Source organism: Phyllosticta capitalensis, assembly GCF_038381095.1.
Source record: "Phyllosticta capitalensis strain CBS 128856 chromosome Unknown BKA78scaffold_5, whole genome shotgun sequence".
Lineage (NCBI taxonomy): Eukaryota > Fungi > Ascomycota > Dothideomycetes > Botryosphaeriales > Phyllostictaceae > Phyllosticta > Phyllosticta capitalensis.
In genome coordinates this window covers 205,541-232,173 of record NW_027117443.1, presented here as the reverse complement: position 1 = coordinate 232,173, position 26,633 = coordinate 205,541, and the positions used below count along the sequence as shown (strand labels likewise).

The window sequence follows — 26,633 nt, the reverse complement described above, 5'->3', positions numbered from 1 at the left end:
CCGCCGCGAGACTCCGAGCCTTCATCTCCCGCTTTCCACCTTTCAAAACGCCGTTGATTGCTGCCTTTGCCGAACTCGCTGTCTCCGACCTCTCCCAAGACCGCTCGCAACCGCGCCAAAACTCTGCCTCCAGACGACCTCCCAATCTTGATACAACAAGCACAAAATTCTGGACGCCATAATTTAATATCAAGCCCCAAACGTCTTGCATCGGCGCTCCGAGCACCCAGTCACAAGGCCATCCGGTTGTCAGTCCAATCAAGGCTCTCTCTCGAACAAACCCAAAGTCAGGAGCAGGACCTGGCACAATGGTCGACCCCGGATTCAGGCGGTCGCGCAGGCCCGACTCTACGTCCATGTGGGAAAACGACGACCGAAGCAGACCTCCTCCATCGCGAGGGCCAAAAGACGGCGCACGAAAAGACGGCGGCAGGTTTCGCTCGCGCTCAAGAGACAGGCACGAAGACCGGCGGGGCGGCGACAAGCGTGGAGACCTCAATGACAGCCGTGACAGACGGAGAAGAGGTACGTCAACACGTACGAAAGCAAGATTCTTGCTAACCAAAGCAGACGACCGCGACAGGTCCCGCTCACCCCGCCCTCACGATTCTCGCGACCGAAGACGAAGCCCACCGCGCGGTCCTCGTGGCCCAGCAGCTGACAGAGGCGGAGCCGGCCGCTCTCGCAAAAACGCAGGCCTCCCCTTCGCAGGCGGCGTGACGCAGCCCAGCGCACGGCCATGGGAGAAGGAATACCAACCGGCACAGGCAAACGGCAACACCAATGGCGAATCCATGGACGTGGATGGGGAAGATTTTGATCCCGAAGAGGCGGAGATGCACAGGGTCATGGGCTTCAGCAAGTTTCGGTCGACGCACCAGCAAAAGGTGCCCGGAAACGAGTACAACTATGCGGTGAAAAAGGAGAAGGTCACAAAGTACAGGCAGTACATGAATCGTACTGGAGGTTTCAACAGGCCGCTCAGTCCAAGCCGGTAGACGCGGTACCATCGACTTTGGGCCTGGCACTGAACTTGAGGAATCATGGACCGGGAACATTGTTACGACTGTTTACAGGCATAGAATTGGCGTTGGAGCTGGGCAAGGTTGCACTCAGACAAAAGTTGCCCTTGTACATTACAAATTGAGGTTTCGAAAGACCTCTCTTCCCGAGATACCAATCAAACAGCATTTCCAAGCGGCCCTCGTGAAAATATTTGGCTTCGTCTTCTCTCAATCACGCTGTGACGTAAGCTCTTTGCGCAAAGTGGTGGCCGGTCGCGCCGAGAGCGAGCCACGTCGGCCACTTTGAAGCTGTCGAGCTCGAGCTGCATCACCAACGACGGAGCTCACCCCTCCACCAATTCGACCATGACACCCTTGCGAGCGCCGTCGGGCTTCGCTGGAAGCTCCGCGCGCTCACCAATGGCGTTGCTCGCCTATATCCTCGCCGCACTAGCCTTCTTCACGACCCCGCTGGTCGCTGCCAGCGCCGACACCTCCACTGCCGTCAAGGAAATCGAAAAGGCCACCAACGCGAGCTTGCTATGGGGTCCCTATAAGCCGAACCTGTACTTTGGCGTCCGGCCACGCATTCCAAAGAGCTTGGCTGTGGGATTGCTGTGGGCCAAGGTCGAGGACTACACCTCGGTGCAGCACAGTACGAGATTTGGACAATTGGGTTAGAAGCAATTGCTGATGTTTGGGGTGTAGACTTTCGCCACACATGCGAGCAGAACGAGGGCATGGCCGGCTACGGCTGGGACGTGTTTGACCCGCGCCGCGGCGGCCGCCAGACGATCCACGACGCCGGCAACCAGATTGACATTTCGACCGAGTTTGTCAAGATCCCCGGCGGCGAGCACGGCGGCAGCTGGGCTGTCAGGGTCAAGGGAACGCCGCGCCCGGATGCGCCAGCGGACCTCAAGACGACCGTCATCTCATACGCCAGTCTCGAAGGCCTAGGAACCGTGGCTCCCAAGGACGACAATGAGGAAGAGCTGGGCTACCCTGGGGACGTCAACTTTCTGGGCCAGACGCCAGAGCTGGGCAAGTTTGTGCTCAAGGTGACCAAGGGCAAGGGTGAGCATCCGGCCGAGGAGCATCCCGAGTACCAGAAGAAGCCGCTGGACCACACGTTTGTCCACAGCTTCCAGGTGCCCGAGCAGGCCATTTGGCAGGTCAAGAATGTGTTGTTTGCGCACCTGAAGCAGAATGTCGAGGCTGTTGTCAAGGAGTACGGCCAGGACCACATGCCGCCGCCCGAGCAAATCTACACCATCATCAACAAGCCAGGCATGGGCTCGCTGCACCTGGTCCAAAAGGTGTTTGAAGGCCCGTTTGAGTTCGACGTCCTTTACTCATCGGCCTCGGCGCCCAACGAGGTCACGTCGGACGTCGTCACCGAGGAAATCGACGCCATCACCCGCGACTTTTCCAAGCGCTACGACGAGATTCTCAAGCCGCAGGCGCCCTTTGACGACGAGCACTACGAGGAGTTTTCCAGGTCGCTCTTCTCCAACCTGGTCGGCGGCATCGGCTACTTTTACGGCGACGAAGTCGTCGATCGCTCCAACGACCCGGCGTATGAAGAGGAGGACGGGGGCTTTTGGGAGGCGGCGGCCGAGGCGCGCGCCAGAAACGAGCCGCAGCTCGAGGGCCCGCATGAGCTTTTTACGAGCATTCCGTCGCGGCCATTCTTCCCCAGAGGCTTCTTGTGGGACGAAGGGTTCCACCTGCTGCCCATTGTCGACTGGGACATTGACCTCACGCTCCAAATCATCAAGTCGTGGTTCAACCTGATGGACGAGGACGGGTGGATTGCGCGCGAGCAGATTCTCGGCCTCGAGGCTCGCAGCAAGGTGCCCCCCGAGTTCCAGGTGCAGTATCCGCACTACGCCAACCCGCCCACGCTCTTCTTCATCCTGAGCGCCTTTACCGAGAAGCTCAAGTCCGAGGTCGTGTCGACGGATCAGGAGACGGTTGCCGGACAGACCGGATCGCTCTACCTCCAGAACCACGCCGCGGCCGTGCAGTACCTCAAGGACCTCTACCCGCTGCTCAAGAGGCACTACCAATGGTTCCGGCGCACGCAGCAGGGCGACATCAAGTCGTACGACCGCGAGGCCTTTTCGTCCAAGGAGGGCTACCGCTGGCGCGGCCGCACCCCGCGCCACATCCTCACGTCGGGGCTGGACGACTACCCGCGGGCGCAGCCGCCGCACCCGGGCGAGCTGCACGTCGACCTGCTCAGCTGGATGGGCATGATGACGCGGTCGATGCGCGACATTGCTTCGTTCCTGGACGAGGACGACGACGTGGCCGAATTCTCCAAGTCCTACGAGGCCGTCGTGCGCAACGTCGACGACCTGCACTGGAGCGAAACACACCAAACCTACTGCGACGCGACGGTCGACGCGTACGACGAGTCCACCCTCGTCTGCCACAAGGGCTACATCTCGCTCTTCCCGTTCCTGCTCGGCCTGGTGCAGTCGCCCGACCGCCTCGCCGCCGTCCTCGACCTCCTCGCCGACCCTGACGAGCTCTGGTCCGACCACGGCATCCGCTCGCTCAGCAAGCGCGACCCGGCGTACGGCACGGACGAAAACTACTGGCGCTCCCCCGTCTGGCTCAACATCAACTACCTGGCCGTCGCGCGCCTCTTCGACGTGGCAAACGACAAGACGAACCCCCACCGCGCCCGCGCCGCCACCCTGTACAACGATCTGCGCCGCAATCTGGTCGACACCGTCTTTGAGAGCTGGCAGGAGACCGGCTTTGCCTGGGAGCAGTATAACGACGAGACGGGCAAGGGACAGCGCACCCAGCATTTTACCGGCTGGACTAGCTTGGTTGCCAAGATTGCGGCGATGCCCGAGATCAAGAAGGCGCAGGTGGCGCATGATGAGCTTTAGACTCGAGCGTGGCATGCGTCGGTCGGGGAGGGAGTGTTGTGGTTGTGGTGCGAGATGGAGGATGACGAGGACTCGGACGGAGTGATCAGGGGGCCGGGCGCACTGGAAAATCGCCATGATGGCGGGACGCAAGCATGTTCGCAAAAGCTCTCTCGCAGCGTCGTCGTGGCCACGTCAGCAGATCAGAGCAGTGCGCTGTTTATTTTTCGTCGACGGCCTACCAGGAGGTGCTGCTAGTGGTCTGAGGATTTTGATTTCGTGTATGTACCCCACTCCGCATCATTGTAGATTTGTAGATTTTGTGGGTCGAAGGCATGAATTTGAAAAAAGCATTCGTTGTTTTCGTTTTCAGAAGCACTCACCTCCTGGTGGGGATCTCTCTCTCTCTCTCTCTCTCTCTCTCTCTCTCTCTCTCTCCCTTATAGCCACCCCTGCTCGTTCGGGCGCCTGCGCCTGCGCCTGCGTCTGCGTCTGCGTTCATCCCCCCGCCTCTCTGTCTCGTTCGTTCGTTCTCGTCCCCGTCCTCGTCCTTGTGACAACAAACAGGCCGATAGACCGACCTACCTCCCTCCTACCCGCGGTCAAAAAGTTCAAAACGCCTCTCTCTTACCTACCTACCTACCTACCTACCCACCTTCCATTCCTGTAATAGCATTAAAAAGAATTAGTATTTTAAATCAATCTACCCCCGCGTGTATAACGACGACAACAACAAAACCAAGTAAACTCCAAAGGCCTACGCCTCTACGCCTACTATCTATGGAGCGGTGGATGTTACCGATGTATAAAAGGGGTAGAGGTAGGGAGGGCTGGGAGTAGATATTACGAGGTTTTTATGGAACGAGTGGACAGCAAAAAACGCAGGCCCTGCGCTAATACTGCGCAAGGGAAAGAGGCTGATATACTGCTCTACATACCCCCTTAGCTACTGCCTGATAAGGAAGTGGCTGGAGAGAGATACTAGAAACAGGACTTGTTTTTGCTGACTAAGTAGCTAAATAGGACTTCTTTAATGTGGCTGAGATATTTTTTAAACGGTCCATTATGAAGGAGGAGATGAGACTTAAACTAAAGGACTCTTAAATTGCTTACCCCTATAGAGGAGTGGGGCCTGCACCAGAGCCCCTAGTAGTAGAAGGTGCATAAGGTTAGGGGTGATAACTACTAAGCCACGCATTAGCAGCACTACCAGGCTCATAACTATGGAATGAGCGGACAGCAAAAAACGCAGGCCCTGCGCTAATACTGCGCGAGGGAAAGAGGCTGATATACTGCTCTACAGTTTTTGAATCAGGGATGGATTTTGATTTTGAGGTTTATCGCGGCGTTGGTTTTGTCGCTTTGTGGATTGGTAATGATGCCCGGGACAGCAGCAGCAGCAGCAGCAGCAGCTTCTGTCTGCATGTGACGACCACCTAGTTGCCGTCTTGCCGACACGACAAATGGGATGATGTGATGGAAGTGAATTGAGCTGGATATAAAAGAATGCTAAACGCCTACTACTTTGACTTTCTTCTGTCCAAGTGCAACCAACAGCAGTATGGAACTTGCACCTCACCACCTCGGTCGACCGCGGTGCTACCGCTGCGTCTGCGTCTGCTGCAGTTGCTGTCCTCGAGGGGTCTCGCTGTCTAAACTACCCCTGCCGCTATCTCCGCCCTTGTCTTGATCCCCTTTGCCCCGGTCTTTCCCGGCCCCCTCCCCCACAAACGCATCCACCTCCTCATCGCTCACGTCCCCCGCAAACTCGGGCGCCTCGACCAAACTCGCCAAACTGTCGTCGTCATCGTCGTCATCGTCGTCGAGCCGCGGCGAAGTCTTGGGCTTATCGCCCTCCAAACGCGTCCTGACGAAAAAGACGAGCAAGCCGACGTCATACGACGCCTTGAGGGCGCCCGCGACGACAAAGGCGACCCAAAAGCGGCGACTCCCCGCCAACAGGCCGGTGAAGGAGGGGCCGGCGCTCTGCGAGAGGGTTTTGACGACATTGACAATGCCCATGACGGCCGTGCGCTCGGCGGGCAGCACGACGGCGCTGAGGAAGGCCGAGCGCGGCGCCTGGTCCATGCTAGCCAGCAGGGCGCGGGCGACGAGGAGCGCCACCGTGGCGCCCAGGCTGCGCGGCGCGGGGAACAGCGCGAGGAAGATGGCAGATGGTAAATGTGTGAAGGCCATTGTTTTGACCAGGCCGATGCGCTTGGAGATGGCCGACGCGAAGATGTTGCCGATGCTGCTGGCGAACCACGCCCCTGATGTGATGGTGCCGAGGGTGGACTTGGCCATGTGGAATTTGCGGTCCATGAAGTAGTTTATCAGCGAGAAAGGCACCATGCCCGAGGCGAGCGAGTCGATGAAGAAGAGCCCGCTGAGTTTGAGGAGCGTCCAGCGCGTGCCGGGCGAGAGGGAGGCGATGGCGTTGGGTTTCTTGGAGGGGACTTTGGGAGGAGGCGGCGGCGCGCGGCGGCTGGTTGTGGTTGCGGCATCATTCTCGTCTCGGTCGTTTTCGCCAGTCCTCTCCTGCAAGAGGAAGCCCTCGTGCTCATCGTCCTCGCCCTCCTCGGCGCGCACCTCCTTGGCCGTCTCGACCTCGCACTTGCGGCTCAGCAGCAGCGTCAGGGCGCCCTTTGCCAGGCCAATCGCGCCGTACAGGTTGAAGACGGCGCGGTAGGCCGACAGCTCGTTCCAGCCGCTGAAGCTCTTGATGTGCTCGACGAAGAAGCCGCAGCCCGAGGAGCCCAGCGCCGTGCCCAGGGTCCCGATGACAACGTACCAGGCAAAGACGTCGGCGCGGGCGTCGGCGGGGACCAGCTGCGCGAGCGTGCTCTCCTCGACGGCGCGAAAGGGCCCGATTTCGTTGCCGCTGACGCTTATCACTCCAATGACGGCTCCGAATAGTAGGATCCAGTAGTTGCTCGAGACGGAGAAGAAGATGCCCGCCACCGACATGCTCACGCTGCCCAAGAGGAGCGTGCGGCGCCGGCCTAGGCTGTCGGCCACGAGCGTGAGGAGGAGGGATACGCCAACATCGCCGAGCAGCGTCAGCGTCATGAATAGTCCGATGCGTGCGTCGGGGATGGATAGCCGCTCGAAGAAGAGCGCCAGGATGAGCGCCACGCCGCCGTACGCCGCCATGCGCAGGAAGCGCGTCGCGTAGATGATGTAGACGTCGCGCGGGCAGCCCAGCAGCGTGCGGATGCCCAGCTCGGACAGCACCTTGCTGCCCAGGTCGCCCAGGCGCGGCATGGCTGAGGTGCGGTGGTTGCGGTGGATGCGTGTCGTAAAGTGCGAGAGCAGAGTAGAGCGCGATCCGGGATCAGATAAGGGCGGGACGGACGAGCAGATGATTGTCTTTTTTATTATCTTTTTTCTTCGGCGCTCGGATCTGCGCAGGCAGGCGATGGGGAGAGTAGGCTTACGCCAGCCGTCGAGTGGGCGCGAGATTAGCTACCACGAGCAGCGCAGCGTTCCGCAGAGAGAAGGGCAAAAAGTGGGGTTGCTTCGGACGGGATGCAGCCTCGCTGTCGACTTCTTGCCGGGAGCCGGCGGGTGCGTTGTGAGGTGGCAGGCTATGGCGACGGGAAGGTCCTCCAGAGCATGGCAAGAAATGTAGAGCTCTTGCGGCAGCAGCGATGGACTACATTTGATGGATTAGTGTTGGTGTTGTGGTTGAGGCAGACAGGCAGACGGGCAGGGCAGTGCAAAATGCAATTTTGGGCGGGGAAACTTCGATTGGATGCACGACGACGCGACGCCGACGCGCGGCCCACGTGAACTGATTCAGATTTTGTTCCGATATTTGTTTCATGAGGTCGACACACTTTTTCAGTCCGAGAAGATGCAGTTGTGTTTGTTTGCGACGTTGATATAAGCTTTGCCCTGGCGATGGATCCATGGGTTATGCATTACACGTGACTGGACCCCTGTTGGGAGCCTTGTCGTCCAACTTGGACCGAAAAGATGAAATCCACAAACCATCTGTTTCTGCATCTGCTCAATCCGCTCTTCCCAAAGCATTGACCGGACCATGGTCGCAGAATTCCATTGTCCGCACAGCTTGGAAACGATCAAGTTTCCTACCTCCACAGCAATCGCAAGTCTCCACATCCAACCCCATGTACATGTACCTAGCCCTACGACCAACAGTCAGTACCGCCACAACCGCCGAACTGCCCAACTCTAGCGCTCCCGCCGTCCAGAAACACGCCGGACGTTGGAGGGACGGTCCGCACTCCGCAGCCACAAACCACAGGAGCCAGCCACGACGGAGGCATGGCCGCAAGGCGCCCCTAGCTGCCTGCCTGCCTGTCCACCTAACCGAGAGCCAAGCCAGGCCGCCCGGTGCGGCCCTTTTCCCAATTGCGTAGGTCGATCTTCGCCGAGTTGCTTGGGCCGTGTTGGGGGGCCGTCGTCACGAAGACATCTTCTCCATACTTGCTTCGCACTGTTTCATTCTGCTTTCATTTTGCGTGCTTTAGCCCGCTTGAAGACTGAGGGGCTGATCATGTGTATTGTGCAATACAGGGCGAGGCAGGGGGAGACGCGGTGCTGAAGATGGGTATGTATGCGTGATGTCCGAGGCTGCTCGTCTGACTCTAGCATAGGTAAGTAGGTACCTACCTGTACGAGGTCCACGGGCTACCCAGGGTTGGGCAAGAGATGATGCATACATGGATGCATTGCAAGCCCCCACCGCGAGTGACAACGACGCATGCTTGCTTGCCTGCTTTCTCTCCAGTCCCCGCCGTCCTGTCTGTCGCAAACAAGCCCGCCGCAAACCCTTCACCCAGCTCACAATCCAGACGTCGAACGGCCAATCCAATCCTCATCCACCAAAGCAGGCTCCCCCTTCTTCCTCATGCTCGCTCGGGCTCCCTCGGGCTTGTTCAGGCTCGCTCAAACCTTCAACACAGGCACCGGCTCCTCATTCATGACCGCCGAACAAACCCTCTTGCCGTCGCGGAACTGCTCCACGATGACCACACGGCGCAGGATTTCGCCCTCTAGATCTACGGGCAGCAGGATGAATGCGCCGGCGTCGTCGTTGTTGTCGACGTTGTTCTTGTTTTTCTTGTTTACGGTGTCAGAGGAGGAGGACGAGGAGGTCTTGCTGGCAGAGGCATTGGCAGTGCAAGTAGCGCTGTACGCGGCCCCAACAACGCGCCACTCGATGCGAAACATGAGCTCGCCGGTGCTCGGGTACGTCTGCGCATACTCCCCACAGACGTCAATAACGCCGGGCGCAGAGCAGCAGATGCCGATGTGCAGGTCGACGAAGGCGGGCTGTGCGTGCGTGCGTGCATTAGCTGGTCGCACTCTATGAAACAAACCTCCATGAAACCCCGGATGATGGTAGCCAGCCGCGATGAAGAAGAAACTCACATAAACAGTATAATACTCGGCATTCTGCCACACGCGCGTCTCGACAACAACCTCGCCGTAGGGCGGCGCCGCTGCTTCGCCCTCTCCCTCCGCACTTCCTCCTCCTCCTTCGCCGACGATCTGCCGGTTCAGCGTGCGGTAGTACGTCGTCAGCAGGTCGGCTTCGACGACGGCGTTGCCGACGAGGCTGTCGCGGCGGGGGCGTAGAGACGCTTGGTCGGCCTCTTGCTCGTACGTCTTGTTCTGGTTGTTCTGGTTGTTCTGGCTGTACTGGTTGTACTGGTCGTACCACTTCTCGGTGGTGCTCGTCGCAATGAGCGGCGGCGACGAGGGCGGAGCGTCATAGGACTCGGAGACGGCGGCTGTGGAGCTGGAGTTGGAGTTGGAGCTGCTGCTGCTGCTGAAGAGCGAGATGAGTGAGTCGGGCGCTACCGTGATGCGTGGTGCGTCGGCGTGGCCGTGGGCATGGCTGTAGCCGTGAGGCGTGGTCATCGTGCTGACAGTAGAGCAGTGGTGTTGGCTTGTTTTGAGGTCGTTTTGGGTAGCGGAGACAAGTGGTGCAGAGCTGGTAGGGCTTTGGGGCGTTGAGCGACGGTTGGAGCAGTCGAGGTCTAGAGAGGAGAAGATAAGACCTGTGGAGTGCGCTGCAGCAAGTGGAGCAAGAGGTCGCAAGGCCACGCGTGGTGAGTGTATGGAGGTGATTGATGGGCTTGACTTTGACTGTGAGTGACTGACTGCCAGGACCGATTGTTTGTGCCGGTTTGGATGGCCTACGCGCGGGCGGATGTCGTGTGATGAGGCTCTATCTCCTGGGTTGCTGTGGCGAGCGACCATATAGATACATGGACTGCCAACTCCAGGTCTTCTCGGCGCCTGGCTGATCGGATTACAGACAGACCTATCTACCGGGCGATGGAGAGTACCTAAATGTAGGTATTCACCTCGCACATGGTGTACAGTGAGTATTCAAGCGAAGCTGGGCATACCATGACTTGGCCATCATATTCCGCCATCATCGTCATTATTATCATCATTACCAGCAGTCATCCACCACATACGTTGCCATCTCATTTCCACTTTCTCCAACCTGCACATGACCCCCTCCTATCCACAGATCTCGCGATTCTCATCACTTTAGTCACCGGGTAGCACTGTTTACGAAGATTTTCTTTGCATTTTAGCTCTTCTTTTCATCCAAGCTTGCTGCAAATGTGTCGGTGCTGCTCTAAGGCAGACCCTTTTCAATTATTCCAGAATCAAGTCTCCATCGCTCCGTTTTGCTTTCCCGAGCTTTCCCCAAGTCATCCACCACGACAACCATCAGCTAGTCGATGACCAGCCAGCCAAAAGCGCAAGCGGCAAAGTCGCCCCATCAAAAGCCGGGCAACGCGAGCAGCTTGTTCTCGAGAATCTCAAGCAGCTCCTCGAGGGCGTGGTGGCGGTCGAGGTGGGCGGTGGCGGACGAGCGCTCCAGGACGGTGAAGCAGTCGATCGTGTGCGCGTGGTTGCGGTAGCGGCCCATCAGGACCGCCTCGTAGCGCGTCGTGCGCGTCGCGCTGTTGTTGTGGTGCACCTTGTACACCAGGCGGTGGTCGACGAAGTGCGAGAACACGATGCTGCCCGTGTCTAGGTAGGCGTGCGGTGTTAGTGGAGGGAGAGACAGGGTGGTAAAGAGGGCGGGGAGGAGGAGGGAGGGAGGGAGGGAGGGAGTAGTACTCAGCACAAGCTCCTTGATGAAGCTAAATTCGAGCATGCGGTCGACGTTGCTTCCGGTGAGGGAACTGTGCGAAAGAGAGTCAGTACAGACGCCGTCGCGAGGAGGGCGGGCGGCAAACACGTACAGCGAGGGTGTGGGAGGCCTGGACATGTCGTCGGCGGTCAAGGTGTCTGGCAACTGAGGCTGAAGCAGGGGATGGGCGTAACGCGTGAGAGGTGATAGCTGAAGGTTTGCCTGCTCGTAGGTGTCGAGGGAGGTGTTCGCCAGCTGAGCCTTAGAGGGAGTTGGAGTGGAAGGAGATTGTTGGGTGGGAGTAGAAGGAGATTGCTGGGTGGGAGTGCGAAGTGACTGCTGGGTGGGTGTGGTCGGAGACTCCTCGCAATCCTGCTGCTCAAACGCCGCGATGGATGTCTGGATTTCGAGAACCTTTTTGGTGCGATTGCCAGTCGAGGATGCGTCCGCGCACTGGGAGTGCTCGTCGTCAAGCAAGGTCTCTGTCAGCGAAGCCTGAGTGGGAGTGGTGGGAGATTGTTGGGTTGGCGTAGTGGGAGTGCTCAGTGACTGCTCGCGGTACTGCTGCTCGAAAGCCTCGACGGATGACTTTCTGATCTTGAGACGGTACCTTGCCGGGGTCTTCTTGATCTGGTTGCCAGGCGAAGTGTCTGCAAGCTGGGAGTGATCGTCTTCGAGCGAGATGTCTGCCAGCTGGGCCTGAATGGGTGTTGGAGGTGACTGGGACTGCTCGCGGTTTTGCTGCTCGAACGCCTCGATGGACTTTCTGATCTTCAGCCGGTACCGAGCCGGAATCCTCTTGGAGCCGTCTTTGAGCATCATGGCCGTCGGGTGACCAGATTGCGGTTGGCGAGGTGTTCGTTGTCGGCCGTCGGGTGACAAGTGTGCGGGCGTCGAGTTGATGTTTTTGCCAGCAGCCCAAAATGGTAGGACTGGAGCACCTGAGGCAGAACCTTTGGCTATCTCTGCGCGCTTATGCGCAGCAAGTTTCTCCTTGTGCTTCCTTGTGCGCAAAATTCTTGAATTCATCGATAGCCACAAGTTTGCTTCTTTTTTATCTACATGTTCGCCCATCACTGCAGAATTTTTGCACAATTCCTGAAGGATATTTGCACAAGAATCTTCTGCACCTACAGGTATGACATAGGAGTTTTTACGCAGTCATGAGACTGCAAGAATTCTATTCCAAACACAGAATTACTTTAAAACTCGGTAGTGATATCCGAGCATATCGCCGGGTACGCCACGTGCGTAGGGCTTAGCGCAGCCGCCAGGATCAACGCGACGGACCGCCTCCGCGCGAAAACTTTAATTGCACCTCATCTCATCAAACCAACACCACAAACCTGCAGCCCTCATGTTCGAGCTACCAGAAGCCAAGCGGTAAGTCTGGCTACCCGCTGCCAGCCCAGCTTTATAGGCCCGTCCGCTCACACGCCTGGTCGCAGCGTCCGCCGCGACGAGCTCCACTCGCCTGCGTCGTCGCCGCGCTCGTCGCCGGACCCGGCTCTCGCCGACCTGCTGCGCGCGCAGCTGGCGTCGCGTATCGACATTGAGCTGGTCGACGCTCCTCAACCGCGCGCCATCGTCGAACCCTCTCGCGATGCGGATGATGCCGCATCAGAAGATGAGGAGTTGGAGTTTCGCCTGTTTGCCGCACCAGCGGGGAATGCAGCAACCGACGGTGCAGCCGCGGCATCAGCGCCGCAGAAGATCCGCATTAAGTCTCCCGACCTGGAAAGTGGCGATGGCGGCTTCATCAATCCAGAGCGCCCCAGATCGTACTATTTCTCCGGCGAGCCCAATGAAGAGCTGCGACTACAGCTGGACGCGGCGGCCGTCACCGGCGATCAGGTGATGAGCTGGGCGCTGCAAAAATGGCCTGGCTGCGCGCTTCCTTGGAAAGTCAAGACGACTGCCTTGGATCGAAAGGCCAGAGAGGCACTTGGTATCTCCGGGGGAAACATGACGGAGCCTGCGACTGAGAAGAGGAAGCGGAAGGGGAAGAAGGCCAGAATCGCGACCCGCACCAAGTTGAAGGCAAAGGCCGAGGCGAAAGAGGCGCAAGCGAAGGAGAAGGAGGAGAAGGAGCTGGCGGAGAGGGTCAAGAGGGCCAAGAGGAACAGGGAGAAGAAGCTCAAGAAGAGGCAGCGTAACAAGTTGAAGAGAGCGGCGGCTGGCGAACAGGACGATGGCCAACCGCAAAATGACTCCAGCGGGGAAGATGGGGACGATGTGTCAAATACAAGTGCTTGATCCTCGCTGTGGTCGTCGATACGTACGCAAATCCAGCACCATCAATCATTCCGCTAAGCCAAATTGCAATTGAGGCAGTCGGAGTTTACGTTTGTCCCTGATAGAGAACTCAAGGCTTCTGGGTCTTTGATTCGTCGGGTCCCTGCGGTGCCGCCCGGGGCCCCAGCAAAAGAAAAGGGCAGACAAGGGGCTGTGCCGCGGTGTGGGGCGCACAGACAGGGATACAAGATCGACGTGAAACGTCGACCGAGACTTTTTCACATCCCGCGCGCTTGCAAGCCTGTTCACCCATCAACCACAACAATCAAAGTACATCCAACCAGGAAATCGACTTCGAAAAAATTACCATGTCAAGAATGTGAGTTGGACAGCTTCGACAAGGCAGTTCTGTGCTAAACCTGGGGTAGAGCAAGCCGCCACATCTTTCTTGGCGGGATGGTTGTTGGCGCCGGTGCTGCCGTTCCGTTGACAGCATGGTGCATGAACCGCAAAATACAGCCCGTCGACCTTAGCAACGGACGGCTTGAATTCAGCAACGGAGAACACGGCATCGTTTCTCACAGCCGCGAGTTGGAAAAGGCCTTCAAGGAGTTCATGGACATCTCGAAAGATGCCTCAAAAGTGTCTTCGCAAAGAATGAACATGATAGCTAGAGGACCGAGAAGCATTGCCGAGCTGCAGGCAACAGGGGATCCAGAACTCTCAGAGCTCCAGTCTCGCAATCTCAACATGCGGTTGATTGAGATGAGACTACTCGGAATATTGTCGCTGACGGCAGCCGAGCTTCTGCTTGAGCAAGCTCACTTGCTCGGCGAGAATCACCCTCGCGAGCTGGAAATGGTCCAACAGTATCTTCATCTGCACCAATCTGGGGTCGCGCAGATGATGATGGCCGATCTCACTGGGGCTTGGAAGTCTCAGTCTCAGCCTTTCAGCAAATTTCCGGACTTTGATTCTACCAATCTCATGACTTGCGCGTGGAAGGTGGATTCTTTACACGTCCAGTGGTCGTATGGCTTCAAGGGAGAGGTGCCGAAGGACATGGATATGGTGCATCGTGCTCTGTCTACTGGATATGGGCTCCACGACAAAAGCTGGGCAGCGGAGTGCTACACCTCAGATGACGAGAACATCAAATGGGTCACGATCCTTGAGCGCTTGTTCAAGTGCTTCCCGGATGACTTCTTCGATGAGATGGAGCGCAACTAGACTATATTTCAGCTACTCCCGGAGTCCCGAACCTGGAGCAAGCAACTCATGGACGCCAATGTCCAGGCTGTGCCGCATGGCTCATCAAACGAGCGGGGCTCAAAATGCAAGAGATCGACGTGTAACCTGACTCGCGGCTTTTCATATTTAACCAGACCTGCGCTCGCACTTTCATACAGCATACGTAGCAACATGACGACCCCGAAAAGAGGCCTCTGGAGCCTCCTGTTCGACAAGTAAGTTCCCTCGCTTTCCATGGCACCTTTCCGCTAACAACGCCCAAGACGCGTGAGCTTGTTCGACTTGTTCTCGCAAATGGCTCTCGTCATCGGATCTGCCGCTGTGCTCGCCCCATTCTACAAGAACGACGACGGCGGCGTCGCCGATGCCGTCAAGCTGTACCAGTCAGAGCGCAGCCGCCTTGACGAATTGCTGCTGAAACGACGCAACGCCATCACTAAGGGGAATGAGGGTGATGTGAGCTTGGACTGGCGTGAAAGGGAGGAGCTAGACAAGATCAATCAGGCGCAAAAGAAGGTTTACATGTCAATGATGTCCTTGAAGGCGTCTGCGAAGTCTTTGACGGATGAGTTGACGGAGGAAAAGGCCAAGGTTCTGGGTCTGAGGCGGCCGAGCGACAAGAACGACCAGGGGGAGAGAAGGTGGCCAGGCGATGCATGAGTGGAGATTCGGGCGACTCTGCTGTTTTCCAAATCTGCCTTTGGACGCCCTAAGAAAAAGTAGTAACTCTCTGAGCTTGCTATCTGATGTGTTGGCCCAAGAACCGTGCGTGATCATCTCTCCGATGGGTGGACGGTGCAGTGTTTCCCGTTGCCGCAGCCAGGGGCAGGGGGCTAGCCGTGCCAGCGGGGTCGACAGGGGTGGGTGATACAAGAAGATCAGCGCGAACGCGACTTTTCGTCGAAACGCGCGCGCCTTTCGCCGTCTCCATCTTCCAGCGTGCGAACCATCATGCTTTCACCGGGCCGGTGAGCAGAAGACTCCGCGACCAATGGTCTCAGCTAACATGGCGCAGAATCAGCGTCCGCGGCATCGTGGCCGCCGCATCAATCGCTTCGGCACCCTTCGCCTTCCTCGCAGGAGACTACAACGGGATGAAGCGTTCCAAGAACCAAGCGTTCGTCGACCTCGATATACTCAACAATCAAATGCGCCAGAAGATTCCAGCCGCAACCGATGACGACTTAATTAAGGCCATGGAGCTGCTGTCAGCCAAGCGCAAAAGCGTGCATTGGTGGCTTTTAAGCCATAGCATGCACACTACTCAGATGGCTACTGAGAGAATTCACCGAGTTACAAAAGCAAGAGCTGGACAAGAACATGGCAGTGCGGTCGCTAATGAACGCCATGCTTAAAAGACTCGAGGGCATGACGCTCATGACCGTGGCGGAACTGGGGTTGCTTGAGGCAAAGATGAGCATGAAGGCCAACAATGAAAATACGACCCAGTCTGCTGTTGCGCTTCAGCAAGGACTCGGTCTGGTCTTCCTGGCCGACTACGCACAGGCGGAGATAACCAAGGCGCTGGAAAACGGCGCACCGGCGCCAAACATCGATCTCGCTCCCCTGTTTCTTCCAAATATCGAACAAGCGCGTTTTCGCTGGTCTTTCGGTTGCAGTGCGCTTCCAGATGGTTTCAGCAGGGATGCAAAGTGCGGACTGCGTGATCACGAGTCTTCTTGGGTCGGCTTTTTGGACATCGGCCGTCAGATGAAGCATGAAGACCTGAAGTGGGTTTCTATCTACGAGCATGCGTGGCCTCTGGAAATCTCTGTCGAGAGAGTAGACTAAGCCCGTAACATCAAAATACTGCAGTACTGGGGGATCATTCACTGCAAGTCATGTCGCCAATGGTTGAAACTGGCATTCATGATCAGAGCAGTCCTTGTCAATGAACCCAGAGGATTCCGTGATTGTGCCGCAAATCAAAGCTTAATATGGCGGTTCGATTGGAAAAGCACTACCGCTAAGCCTATCAACCACCAAAAATAACACTGTGACCGGCAGTCAAGAAATGCGCAGATTACCGGCCATATCGTAGAGCGGGGTGGAAAGAGAGACGAGTCATTCAAAGATGAAGGGAAACATAAATACAAGCTTTCAACCCCACAAATCCTTTACACCACCAGACCATTTTCTCACGACGCACAAACCTGACGATGTGCTCACGAATGCTGCTTCCCAAACGGTATTTACGCGATCTCGAGACGATTGAATTCCTCGCTGCTGATAACATTCAGGTTGAGTTCTCTCGTCGGCTGCCGTGTTGGCCGACCAGCGGGCGGATGCTGCGGATACGACCGCTGTCACATGACAGCGATTGGCCAGCTGAAACATTTTCATCAAGCGATCCAGCTGAAACAGTCCGCCTTCGGGTTTCCAGGACAGTTCAGTAACGAGCTCTTTCGGGAAGTAGGAGGTTCATCCGAGATCTTCAACGCCCTCGTGGAGTTTGCGAACGCGCGCAACAGTGTGAAATTGTTTCTCCAGGAAGAAGAATTAGCCCTTTCTCAGTACAAGGGCGAGATCCTCGCCGATCTGGACGAGCAGATCCTTCAAAGGATGAAGCGCGTCAGCTACATACAAGCGCACATGGAAGCATCGGTCAAACGGTTGCAAGGCCTGATCTTGGAAGGAACGTCAAACCTGCTTGATCTTGAGATTGAATTTGATGGGTCAATCAAGACAATCGAGTCAATCGAGATGAGGCATAAATCTCTTAATCTTGTTTTCGAGGCCGATTTCATCGACTCCGCTGCGGTGTCAGCACGGGTCTGCAATGAATTTTGCTTGCCAAACCGTCAAGTCCCCAGGGATTTGCTCCAACAAATTGAGAGTGTGTGTTGGCGATGGTGTTTTGGCTTCAAAGAACTCCCGGATGACATGTCCAAAGCCTATGGGTATGATGAAGAGGGCAAGAGTTTCGGACTGCACGATCACGAAAGCAACGTTTCGCTGAGGACCGAGAAATACGACAAGGATTTGAAATGGATTTCATTTGTGGAGAATGGGTACCCTACAATTTACAGAGAACACCAACGTGCGGCTGCGGCGAACAGGTAGAGGAAGACGGTGTTGACAGCGGAAGAACAAAATATCAACCTTGACAAAAATTGCCTGCCTCGCCTGGCCCAAAAGCCGCTATCCAAAAATTTGTCAGGGAGCAGTCGGCATCGCCTTGCAGTTGAAAGCTTTTCTGCAATGATGCAGCACGAAGATTATGCAAGGGAGGATCACTCTTCACAAGTCTTTGTTCACCTTGTCTTGGTTCTGCAACAGCGCAAGGAGCTGCAAGGGGAGGTTCTTTACGTTATTTATATGGCGAATCGAGCGCGGACAGGAATGTCGCACAGTTGTGGAACATCATCGCCGTTTTATTCGTGCGTCAACCGGCGTGAAGATTTTCTCCCAACTCCACCCCAACTCGATCCGAATCTGCCATGACACTGAAACAAACCCTCCGGTACGTCCAACAGTTTTCACAACAAACAATTATCGTCACAATGAGCTGACCACACCGACTAGCGTTGGCCGCGTGCTCCTCTGGTGCAGTCTGGGAGGAGGTTATGCCATGGGTGTATTCTATGGATACAAAGCTTATGTCGCACTTGCCGCACTCAAGAAACTCGACCCCCGGGAGTATTTCAAGCTCGCGCGTCAAAAGTCCTCAGAAAAGATGGACCAGCTCAAGGCAAAGGGACTTGGTCAACAGCGCCTTTCAAGTCGCTTTCGGGAATGGAAGGCCGGGAAATCGCGCGGCGAAGATGAGCGCCAGGAGCTGCAGGAGCAGTCTAAGAAGCGGGCAAATGCCAATGACGCCCCTGAGACCACCAAGAAGCAAACTCCAAAAGATCGGGGCCCATCTTGAAGCGGATCCCGGTCCGGCGTCAACGCAAGGGGCTAGGAAATATGATGATATCAGTGGTCATGTTGGCCAGTGGCCATTGAAACGCGGACAGAAATACAAGCGCTGCGCCATGTGTAACATTATCCCAATTTTAAATGTGCGTCAATCGCCCTGCCGCCTCTTGAAGATTTGCTGCCCAGCCCACTCCGCCAGTTTTTTCTGTGTCCATCATGGCTTCGAAACAAGCTCTCCCGTATGTGTAAAGGTCTACGCAGCAACCGCTGCTTGTCTACGTCTATTGGTCTAACAACTCGTATCTAGCTCTGGCCGCAGTATTCTTTGGCGTGGCTTCAAAGCCGTCTGTCTAATGGGTGTAGGCGCTGAGCTACATTCTCGTCTTGGATCCAAAAGATACATGCACTCACGTATGGAGTTCGACGAAGCATTTGCCCAAGCCGAAAACATTGTCCTCAAGATGCAACTTGATCTGGATTTCGATGCCGCGGTACCGGGATACATAACCCGCGAGAAAACAATAAACAAGAGCAAGAGGCGGATAATCGACCGCGCATGGCTGCATCTCAAAGCATCGGAGCTACAAGCAGCCGGAACGTTCCGACTTCAGGCCTGCCAAATGTTGGAAATGGCGAAAACTTTAGTGGAGGATGAAAAGGAGAAGGCTTCATTGAACGAGCGAAGTCAGAAAGCGTTCTCCCAGGGGATATATGAAATTGCCTCATCGGAAAGACTCTTCAGAGCACTGAATGAGCATCCAGGCGTGCCTGTGTTGAAGGACGAAGAGACCATCAAATTCTTGGACAGAGTTGACGCCTTGCGCTTTTGCTGGGCATTTGGGACGAGGCCATCACTTGCTAGCCCTGCAACCTCGGGTGAGCCTGACGACAAGATAAAATGGGTAGCATGGACGCACAAAGTTCACGACGGTTTCCGTACAGGAAAACATCTCAGCGACAAAGAGTGCAAGGAGATTCAGGAGCAGTGTGAGAAGCCTCCCTCCATTGCCGTGGATCAGGTCGTGGGATTGTAACCAAGTTCACTCAAGGTGGATTTTTAGAGGGCGCCGGCGCAAGGGGGCTGTAGAGGACGGGTTGATCTGATTGGTCAGTCTGGCCCACCGCGGCGCGAACAGGGGTACCCACAAAACCTGCGCGACGTGTAACATCGCCGACATGTATTTTTCCGTCCTCAACTCCCAAATCTCAACTCAACTCAACTCAACTTTTTCCATCAACGTCACCACTGATTCGTGTCTAACATGGCTTCAGGAAGGTACGTGCAAGCTCCTCTGCCGCGATGGCCACTTGTCTCCCCGCAGCATGCTGATCACGCGCATCCAGCTTCCTCCGCAGGTGGTTTTTCCGCAGCCTTCGCACAGGCATTGTCCTGGGAGTTGGCTTCGTGGGAGGACAATATAAGGTATTTCATGACAATTCCGGTCTTTTGGACTACTCGGGCGCAAGAGCCAAAGCACAAGCAGCCTTGAGGGAGGCGGAAGAGAAGGTGAAAGACGCGGCCGCACAACGGCAAAAGAACGCTGCTCCAGGCGAAAATCTGGTCCCGACGCCATGGGAGACAGCTTGCAGCCTCTCTATCTCTCGAACAAGAGAGTATCTCGTTGTTTCCAACATGCAAGTGGCTGGAGTGATGTGGCTGCAGGCACAGGAATTACTTCAGAGGCTAGGGGAGGACGAGACCACCAAAGAGGAGAGGCTCGAATTTGCCGGCAATGGGCTGAAAATGATCGGCGCTTCGGAGTTACTGCAGGCAGGACTGGACGCGAATCCAGCGTCCTCAATGAGTTTGGATGAGGAAGGGGTCTCACGATTCCTGAACGACGTTGAAGCGTTTCGCTTCCGTTGGTCTTTTGGCTTAAGGACAGGAGCTGGCGACAAGCTGCATTGGGTCGAATTCAACGATGTTTTGAGAAGCGCCAAGACCCTCAGCGACGAAGAAATCCAGGAACTTCGGGAAGGCAAGGAGATCAAGGTGGACGTTGACATGTCCCAACTTGTCAAAAAATGACCAAAAGCACCGCCCATTTCACGCCACAAGATCTAATTCATAAGGCTGCAGGCCTCGGACGAATGGTCGTCCACTCGGCATCCTTCACGTCTTGGAAATCCATCACCTGGTCGCCTCCGCCAAATCTGTGCTGCGTGTCCTTCCAGTTTCGGTTCTCCGCAGTCTCCGGCCTCCATCGCCAGCTTCTCTTCATCCGTTCGTCAAGCTTTCCCTCCATGCAGTCGGCAATGTACCGGCCGATGATGGGAATGTGCATGAAGCCGTGGCCGCTTCCTCCAACGCCGAGGATCAAGCTCCTGTGGTCTGGATGCGGCGTGATCAAAAAGGCGCGGTTGGGCGTGTCCGCGCACCAGCATATCCGCGCAAAGCTAAACGGGCGCTCGGCGAGATGCGGCATCGCTTCGCGCAGGAATTGGCGCGCGCGTTCCTCGGCTTCAAGGGGTATTTGGTGTTTTGCAAATGGGACGGACGATGCTTTTCCATTGACCGGATCGGTCACCATGTTCAAATAGCCTGGATGTTCATCGCATATTTTCAGTTCATGGTTGTCTTCGTCTGGCTCCATGAAGAATCCCCTGTCTCCCGTCAGTGTTGGTCGTATTGGATGAGGTGGACAGACCGTTCAACATTAAAAAGCACTGGCAAATTGCGGTACAGCTTTGCTTCATCTGCAGTCATCTTGATGTGCGAAAGCGTCCATGCCGTCGGCCTCAATTGGTCCTTCATGTCCAAGAGCTGGGGAGCGGTCGCTCCAGCGCAGAGAATCGTCCGATCAGCCCGCCACTCAATGCCGTCTTCCGTCCTAGCTCCTTTGACATCGCCATCTTCAAAAATAAAACCGCTCACTTTGCCCTGCGGACTTCCCGTGACCAGCTTGACGCCCAGTTGCTGAGCTTCCATGGCCGCCGACACCAAGGCTTTTCGAGCGTGGACCCAGCCGGCGCCGGTAGATTTGTACCAGCCTTTCCAGCCAGGGAAGTCGCCGGTCAAGACGCCATCTGGCATCGTTTTTCGAAACTCGGCTGGCGTGTTTAACTCCCGAAAGCCATTTTCTGGCGTAGGTTGCTCCCGCACGTGAAGCCACTCAATCGTCTCCGGCCTTGTTCCAGCAATGATGTAGCCGGTGTCATGATAGTACGGCTTGAAGACGGGGTCCGTCCGCCAAGCTTCGGTAGCGTCGTTGAGCAGTGTGTTGTTGACGAATTCCTCGTCGTTTTCGCGGCCTGAGAAGGAGCCTGTGGTCGGTCAGGCTTCAACTCCCCTTGGCTGACCGAGTCAAGGCATACCTTGCTCTACAATTTTGTTAACATCGTTACCTGCCGATATGGCCGATGGAACAGGGTAGGGATCGAGGATGGTGACGTTTTTGTAGCCGCGGCGCGCCAAGTGCAGTGCGGTCGAGCTGCCCCAGGTGCCGCAGCCGACTATCAAGGTGGAACTTGAAGAACTGATCTGGGAGGCCATGGTGGAGAGCGTAATTCGCCCTCAGACGCACTTTGGCAGCCATTTCTTATGTAGTGAGGTCGGCGGGTTTCCGTATCTGGCGACGGGCACGGGCCGCTGGCGATGCGGGGCACATGGCGTTAGACTGCGCGTGGACCTTCCACACCATCTCCGTTCACACCCAACGCTTCGATCACACAAAGATATCGGCAACCGCCGCGTTCGTAAACGAACAAGACCGCCTGTCTCCTGTCCGGGGAAATCAATATCCTGCACCGGTGGCACCAAACCAGATGCCGCGTCGTAAGGCCACCAATGGGAACCAGCCCCCAAAGTCCCGTTCGCGCAGCGGCTGCTTAACCTGCCGGAAGAGGAAGATTCGTATGTCCTATTCTGTTCCTGCGCCTGTCTTGGTGCTCTCCGACTGACTGGGTCGTCGCAGGCTGCGATGAAGGCAAGCCGACGTGCTCCAACTGCCGCTCCAAGAACCTAGAATGCCAGCGCGGCGTCGCTCTAAAATGGGAGGCAGAGTACGCCAGCCGAGGGCTTGCGTTTGGCAGAACCGGAGTACGACAATCGGAAGCCTCATGAGAAGAACAATTCTGACGTTGAGCAGGTGTGGAACAAGAATGGGAGCTCGTCAGATGAGCCACCGAGCGCTGACCCGGCGGCTCTCCGGTGGCTCCCTCTGCCCCCAATTCAGCCCTACCATTTTGTGAACAGCACCATTGATGGATTTGAAGACTCGTTGGCCGAGCAAGAAGAACTGAGCATGCTCTCTGGACACTATGGCAGGCTTATCACAATGCCGGACAGTCCCGGGTCGTCGTGTTCCTCCGCGTCTGGACTCGAAACACCAGGGCACTTCTTTAGTCTTCCCTACGTGACAAGCCCTCGAGGGTCCTTTTCACTGCCGATGGACTCCATTCTCTATGCCCCAAAAGCATTTCCACAGCTAGAAGATCGATCTCTCGCTTCGCTCCTGAATTACTACCTGGATCGACTATGTCCGCTCACAACCCCTAGCGTTCGGTCAAAATCTCCTTTTGCATCTTTGGTGGTACCGTTCATCCTTTCAGCGTCTCCAAACGCTCTCGACTCGGTCCTCGCGCTAGCCGCACGGCATCTAGCCAAATCCAACCGTTCGTGGAAGTCGGTAGCCATGCAGCTAGAGGGAAAGGTGCTACACACTTTGAGAAAGCGCCTGATATCAGAGGATCCCTCCAAGGTCGCGCTGGATCCAGAAGTACCAATCATCATGATGATGCTCTGCATGTACGAAATCATCAACAAGTGCGACGAGCGGTGGGTGATACACCTCAAAGGAGCGCGGGACTTGTTTGTCACGAGGAGGAAACTTCTTGCAGGAACTTCCCCCGACTCTCTCTTACACTTTTCCGAGCGCTTCTTCGCCTACCAGGACGTCATTGGCCGCACTGCCTGCGGCGAAGTCCCAATCTTTGGCCACGACTACTGGAAGTCGGATGACCAGGAAGTCGACGCATGGCTTGGCGGGAGTCCGGAACTCATTTCGATCGTATTCTCCATTACCGATCTTTGTCGTCTGCAGCGCGTGGATCCAGAAGCTGCGTCAAAGGACAAGTTTGCCATTGAGGCGGAGAAGCTCGAGCGGCGACTGGCCAGTCTCGTACAGACCATGCGCGACCCCAGCGACGAGCTGCTGTGGCGGTCTGCCGAGATGAAGCGGCTTGCTACTGTTGTATATTTGTACTGCGCTCTGTACGGAGCCTCGCCTACGACACCCTTGGTGGTCGATCATGTCCGACAGATCCTCAAGCACGTGGCCTACTGCGTCGACCGGGACATTACTGCCGCCTTGACATGGCCCGTCTTTGTCGCAGCGGCGGAGCTCGATCCCTTGCAAGACGAAATCTGGAACGATGCCGAAACCGGCCAACCGGTCTACGGACGCCCACTTGTCCTCAAGGCTCTCGATCACATGTCCAAAACCAGCGTGGCCAACGCGCTCAAGACGCGGTCGGTGATAACCGCCGTGTGGCAAGAACGCGAGATCAAGCCCGCAAAGTCGTCACCGCCGCCTCCAGTGACGACGGGGAGTAGTAGCAGCGGCGAATCCGAGCTGAATGACTGGGCAATCTTTGTTGCTCCCTTTAGCCGCAACATGAGTCTGGCGTGACACCCACTTCTGAAAGAAATGGTCTCTGACTTTTTGTGGTACAGGGGTGTTGAGGATCAACTGAGAGCCGAGCGGCGTGGGTAAGGTCTTGTGTGATAAGCAGCGGGGGGCGGCCCCCTGCCTGCTTGCCGACTCTTTGGCAGTGGGGACCCCCGCTTGGACCTTCACTCCCGACTTTCCTTCGTCCACCATGTCTCTATCGAGAGCTTTCAATCTTGTCCGAGGATATGCACCATCTCAGATACGTGACGACGGCTAGATGGTTCTGGTTGGTGGTGGCAGAGTAGATAAATATCATCTGCTCCGGCTAGTAATCGACCTGACTTGTAAATAGTCTCTCTGCATACTCGACACCACCATGGCTGCGCCGATGGATGCCGTGGAAGATGTCCCAGGGACCGAGTACCTGGTTGATGGTACTTGTGAAAATGCATCAGACGAGCCAGCGCTAATGCGGGACACAGTGCGCCACAACATGGACGTCTCGCACGCCGGGGCCGACATTATTCTGCTTCCGCAACCAACGCCCTGCGCGGGTGATCCGCTGGTGCGTGAATCAGACCTCCCGTAAAGTCGGTGACTAACCAATGTCAGAATTGGAGCCGATTCAAAAAGTACTACCAGCTCTTCCTGCTCTCGCTCTATGCCTGCTCCTTTTCCTATGGCGAAAACGTTCTCGGAGGTACGTTGGCCGGCACCAACCGCACCAACCCATGAAACTAATCTTCCCGCCCAGCGGCATGGACAACCGTCAGCACAGACACAGGCGTCAGTCTGACCAACATGAACGGCGGCAGCGCCCTCAACTACCTCCTGCTGGGCTTCGTCAACATCTTCTGGATCCCTGCGTGTATGAAGATTGGGCGGCGACCCGTCCTCCTCATCACGACGGCACTGACGCTGGGATCTGCCCTCTGGACCGGCTTCTTCCACGGCACGGTGCAGTGGATGTTTTCGATGGTGTTGGGCGGCTCTGGGACGAGTGCGTACGAGGCGGTCATTCAACTCTGTGTGTTTGACATGTTTTTTGTGCATCAGCGGGGAAGGGGGCTGGCGGTCTATTTGTTTGGGCAGCAGTTGGGTTCAATGTGAGTACTACGAGAGCAGACGCGGAGTGACACTGATGAGAGACGTGACAGTCTCGGTCTCATAACTGGCGGCAGCATTGCCGATTCTCTCGGCTGGCGATGGGCGCAGTATATTTCGGCCATCATCAATGGCGGCGTGCTACTCCTCCTGCTCCTCAGCTTCGAGGAGACAATGTTTCCACGCTTCCTCTTCTCCAGTCAGGGGCGTGTACCGCCACCCGTAATATCCGCAACAACAACCTCGCCCTTACCAAGCCCAGCAAAACCTCATGGGGCCGACAGCAAGAGCCCGCGCGCCTCGAGCTCCTCCACTTCCGCCGACGTTGAAGTGGACGCCGCCACCGCCATGCCCCACATCCCCAAACGGACTGCCCTGCAGAAACTCCAGCTCTGGACATGCTGCAAAGAAGACACGACAAGCTACTGGGACTACTTCAAGCGACCGTTCCTCCTCTTCGCCGCCCCCAACATCGTGATCCCAGGCCTCATCTTCGCCTTCGGCTGCACCGCCGGCATCGTCTCCTTCAACACCATCTCGGAAATCATGACAGCGCCGCCCTACAACTGGAGCACCACGTCGACGGGGCTCATCTTCCTGGCAGCGCTGGTCGGCAACGGCATCGGCTGGCTCGTCGCGGGCCCGCTCGCCGACGCCCTCGTGCTGCGCCTCGCCCGCCGCAACGCCGGCCTCAAGGAGCCCGAGATGCGCCTGTGGGCACTCGCGCCGTGCTGCGTCCTCGCCGCCGCCGGCTACCTCCTGTACGGCTGGGGCGCCCAGCGCGGCGTGCACTGGTCCGCCATCGCCGTCGGCCTGGCCGCCATGATTGCGCACCAAGTCGGCGCGTGCGGCGTCGCGACGGCGTACGCCATGGACTGCTTCGGCGGCGTCGGGGGCGAGCTGGTCGTCGTGCTGGCCATTTGCTCCAGCGTCGTCAATTTTGCCATTAGCTACGCCGTGCAGCCGTTTGTTGAGGCGGCTGGGTATGGATGGACCTTTACGTTTTTCGGCGGCTGCGTCGTGCTGAGTTTGGTTGGCGGAGGCGTGTTGGGGTGGCGCGGTAAGCGTTTGAGGAGGGCGTGGAGGGGGCGGTATTGGCGGCTTGTGGGGGAAAGGGAGAAGGCTAGGGGTGTGTAGGGGTGTCGTCTGGGAACGAGGAATATATGATTAGCAGATGCTTCAATTTCCGGCTGCGTCGCTCTTGATCTCGCCGATACAATCAAACGTGCCATGTCGATCTGTTGCAGTGAAGTGTAGAGGTCTTGGCTGTGCCGGTATTCCTCTCGTCATCGCTCACCACAGAATCCAGTCTGTGGCCGCAAGATCGAACAGAACAAGGAAAAAGAGTCCCCGCTTGCGTTAGCCGTAGAGCTGCGATGAGTGGTAGGTATGGCACTTTTGGAAGTTCGTCTTTCAGATGACAAGAGAAACCCGTAACGCGTCTTGTTCGTTCTGGATGCCGATATTTTCTGCAAATAGCCCAACCACCATAATTCCACAAAACGAGCGCGGGTTCCGTGTCGACTATCCAGTCAAACGGAAGGAGTGG

General features: G+C 56.6%; 17 protein-coding genes across 17 annotated transcripts; 14 read left to right on the top strand and 3 right to left on the bottom strand.

Moving 5' to 3' along the window:
- Positions 1–308: 308 nt before the first annotated feature.
- On the top strand, positions 309–998 carry BKA78DRAFT_352492 (uncharacterized protein; the record flags this gene model as incomplete). Its single annotated transcript, XM_066891366.1, has 2 exons — positions 309–525; positions 571–998. 2 exons carry the CDS (start codon positions 309–311, stop codon positions 996–998), a joined length of 645 nt encoding a protein of 214 aa, XP_066743946.1.
- Positions 999–1,424: 426 nt separating this feature from the next.
- On the top strand, positions 1,425–3,913 carry BKA78DRAFT_250903 (glycoside hydrolase; the record flags this gene model as incomplete). Its single annotated transcript, XM_066884612.1, has 2 exons — positions 1,425–1,659; positions 1,713–3,913. The coding sequence occupies 2 exons, from the start codon at positions 1,425–1,427 to the stop codon at positions 3,911–3,913; spliced, it is 2,436 nt and encodes an 811-aa protein (XP_066743945.1).
- A 1,723-nt stretch (positions 3,914–5,636) lies between these two features.
- BKA78DRAFT_331310 (major facilitator superfamily domain-containing protein) lies at positions 5,637–7,156 on the bottom strand (the record flags this gene model as incomplete). The annotated part of the gene is made up of 2 exons (XM_066889864.1): positions 5,637–5,687; positions 5,765–7,156. 2 exons carry the CDS (start codon positions 7,154–7,156, stop codon positions 5,637–5,639), a joined length of 1,443 nt encoding a protein of 480 aa, XP_066743944.1.
- A 647-nt stretch (positions 7,157–7,803) lies between these two features.
- Positions 7,804–8,277, top strand: BKA78DRAFT_295244 (uncharacterized protein; the record flags this gene model as incomplete). Its single annotated transcript, XM_066886457.1, has 1 exon — positions 7,804–8,277. The coding sequence occupies one exon, from the start codon at positions 7,804–7,806 to the stop codon at positions 8,275–8,277; it is 474 nt and encodes a 157-aa protein (XP_066743943.1).
- A 190-nt stretch (positions 8,278–8,467) lies between these two features.
- Positions 8,468–9,009, top strand: BKA78DRAFT_313307 (uncharacterized protein). The gene has a single exon (XM_066888364.1). The coding sequence runs from the start codon at positions 8,570–8,572 to the stop codon at positions 8,915–8,917; it is 348 nt and encodes a 115-aa protein (XP_066743942.1). The 5' UTR covers positions 8,468–8,569; the 3' UTR covers positions 8,918–9,009.
- A 1,655-nt stretch (positions 9,010–10,664) lies between these two features.
- BKA78DRAFT_295242 (uncharacterized protein) lies at positions 10,665–12,095 on the bottom strand (the record flags this gene model as incomplete). The annotated part of the gene is made up of 1 exon (XM_066886456.1): positions 10,665–12,095. The coding sequence occupies one exon, from the start codon at positions 12,093–12,095 to the stop codon at positions 10,665–10,667; it is 1,431 nt and encodes a 476-aa protein (XP_066743941.1).
- Positions 12,096–12,378: 283 nt separating this feature from the next.
- Positions 12,379–13,277, top strand: BKA78DRAFT_352487 (uncharacterized protein; the record flags this gene model as incomplete). Its single annotated transcript, XM_066891365.1, has 2 exons — positions 12,379–12,404; positions 12,470–13,277. The coding sequence occupies 2 exons, from the start codon at positions 12,379–12,381 to the stop codon at positions 13,275–13,277; spliced, it is 834 nt and encodes a 277-aa protein (XP_066743940.1).
- Positions 13,278–13,624: 347 nt separating this feature from the next.
- BKA78DRAFT_352486 (uncharacterized protein) lies at positions 13,625–14,486 on the top strand (the record flags this gene model as incomplete). The annotated part of the gene is made up of 2 exons (XM_066891364.1): positions 13,625–13,635; positions 13,685–14,486. The coding sequence occupies 2 exons, from the start codon at positions 13,625–13,627 to the stop codon at positions 14,484–14,486; spliced, it is 813 nt and encodes a 270-aa protein (XP_066743939.1).
- Positions 14,487–14,678: 192 nt separating this feature from the next.
- BKA78DRAFT_352485 (uncharacterized protein) lies at positions 14,679–15,167 on the top strand (the record flags this gene model as incomplete). Its single annotated transcript, XM_066891363.1, has 2 exons — positions 14,679–14,722; positions 14,771–15,167. 2 exons carry the CDS (start codon positions 14,679–14,681, stop codon positions 15,165–15,167), a joined length of 441 nt encoding a protein of 146 aa, XP_066743938.1.
- A 283-nt stretch (positions 15,168–15,450) lies between these two features.
- Positions 15,451–16,636, top strand: BKA78DRAFT_313305 (uncharacterized protein; the record flags this gene model as incomplete). The annotated part of the gene is made up of 1 exon (XM_066888363.1): positions 15,451–16,636. A coding segment is annotated over exon 1 (466 nt), but the record flags the coding sequence as incomplete, so codon positions are not given.
- Positions 16,637–16,817: 181 nt separating this feature from the next.
- BKA78DRAFT_295237 (uncharacterized protein) lies at positions 16,818–17,570 on the top strand (the record flags this gene model as incomplete). Its single annotated transcript, XM_066886455.1, has 1 exon — positions 16,818–17,570. One exon carries the CDS (start codon positions 16,818–16,820, stop codon positions 17,568–17,570), a length of 753 nt encoding a protein of 250 aa, XP_066743936.1.
- A 195-nt stretch (positions 17,571–17,765) lies between these two features.
- On the top strand, positions 17,766–18,375 carry BKA78DRAFT_343368 (uncharacterized protein; the record flags this gene model as incomplete). The annotated part of the gene is made up of 2 exons (XM_066890423.1): positions 17,766–17,970; positions 18,033–18,375. Exons 1-2 carry the CDS (start codon positions 17,948–17,950, stop codon positions 18,373–18,375), a joined length of 366 nt encoding a protein of 121 aa, XP_066743935.1. The 5' UTR covers positions 17,766–17,947.
- Positions 18,376–18,584: 209 nt separating this feature from the next.
- On the top strand, positions 18,585–19,402 carry BKA78DRAFT_352482 (uncharacterized protein; the record flags this gene model as incomplete). The annotated part of the gene is made up of 2 exons (XM_066891362.1): positions 18,585–18,607; positions 18,676–19,402. 2 exons carry the CDS (start codon positions 18,585–18,587, stop codon positions 19,400–19,402), a joined length of 750 nt encoding a protein of 249 aa, XP_066743934.1.
- Positions 19,403–19,558: 156 nt separating this feature from the next.
- On the top strand, positions 19,559–20,551 carry BKA78DRAFT_128805 (uncharacterized protein). The gene is made up of 2 exons (XM_066882558.1): positions 19,559–19,644; positions 19,713–20,551. Exons 1-2 carry the CDS (start codon positions 19,631–19,633, stop codon positions 20,395–20,397), a joined length of 699 nt encoding a protein of 232 aa, XP_066743933.1. The 5' UTR covers positions 19,559–19,630; the 3' UTR covers positions 20,398–20,551.
- Positions 20,435–21,861, bottom strand: BKA78DRAFT_295234 (fructosyl amine:oxygen oxidoreductase-like protein; the record flags this gene model as incomplete). The annotated part of the gene is made up of 3 exons (XM_066886454.1): positions 20,435–20,972; positions 21,017–21,632; positions 21,684–21,861. The coding sequence occupies 3 exons, from the start codon at positions 21,859–21,861 to the stop codon at positions 20,435–20,437; spliced, it is 1,332 nt and encodes a 443-aa protein (XP_066743932.1).
- A 272-nt stretch (positions 21,862–22,133) lies between these two features.
- On the top strand, positions 22,134–23,998 carry BKA78DRAFT_352479 (C6 zinc finger domain protein; the record flags this gene model as incomplete). The annotated part of the gene is made up of 3 exons (XM_066891361.1): positions 22,134–22,221; positions 22,283–22,407; positions 22,457–23,998. 3 exons carry the CDS (start codon positions 22,134–22,136, stop codon positions 23,996–23,998), a joined length of 1,755 nt encoding a protein of 584 aa, XP_066743931.1.
- A 358-nt stretch (positions 23,999–24,356) lies between these two features.
- On the top strand, positions 24,357–26,464 carry BKA78DRAFT_352478 (major facilitator superfamily domain-containing protein; the record flags this gene model as incomplete). Its single annotated transcript, XM_066891360.1, has 6 exons — positions 24,357–24,414; positions 24,463–24,545; positions 24,593–24,680; positions 24,735–25,086; positions 25,138–26,144; positions 26,394–26,464. 6 exons carry the CDS (start codon positions 24,357–24,359, stop codon positions 26,462–26,464), a joined length of 1,659 nt encoding a protein of 552 aa, XP_066743930.1.
- Positions 26,465–26,633: the final 169 nt, after the last annotated feature.

Excerpts from the sequence above, each read along its gene's own strand:
- BKA78DRAFT_313307 (XM_066888364.1), top strand. The coding sequence starts at position 8,570 with ATGATGCATACATGGATGCATTGCAAGCCCCCACCGCGAGTGACAACG.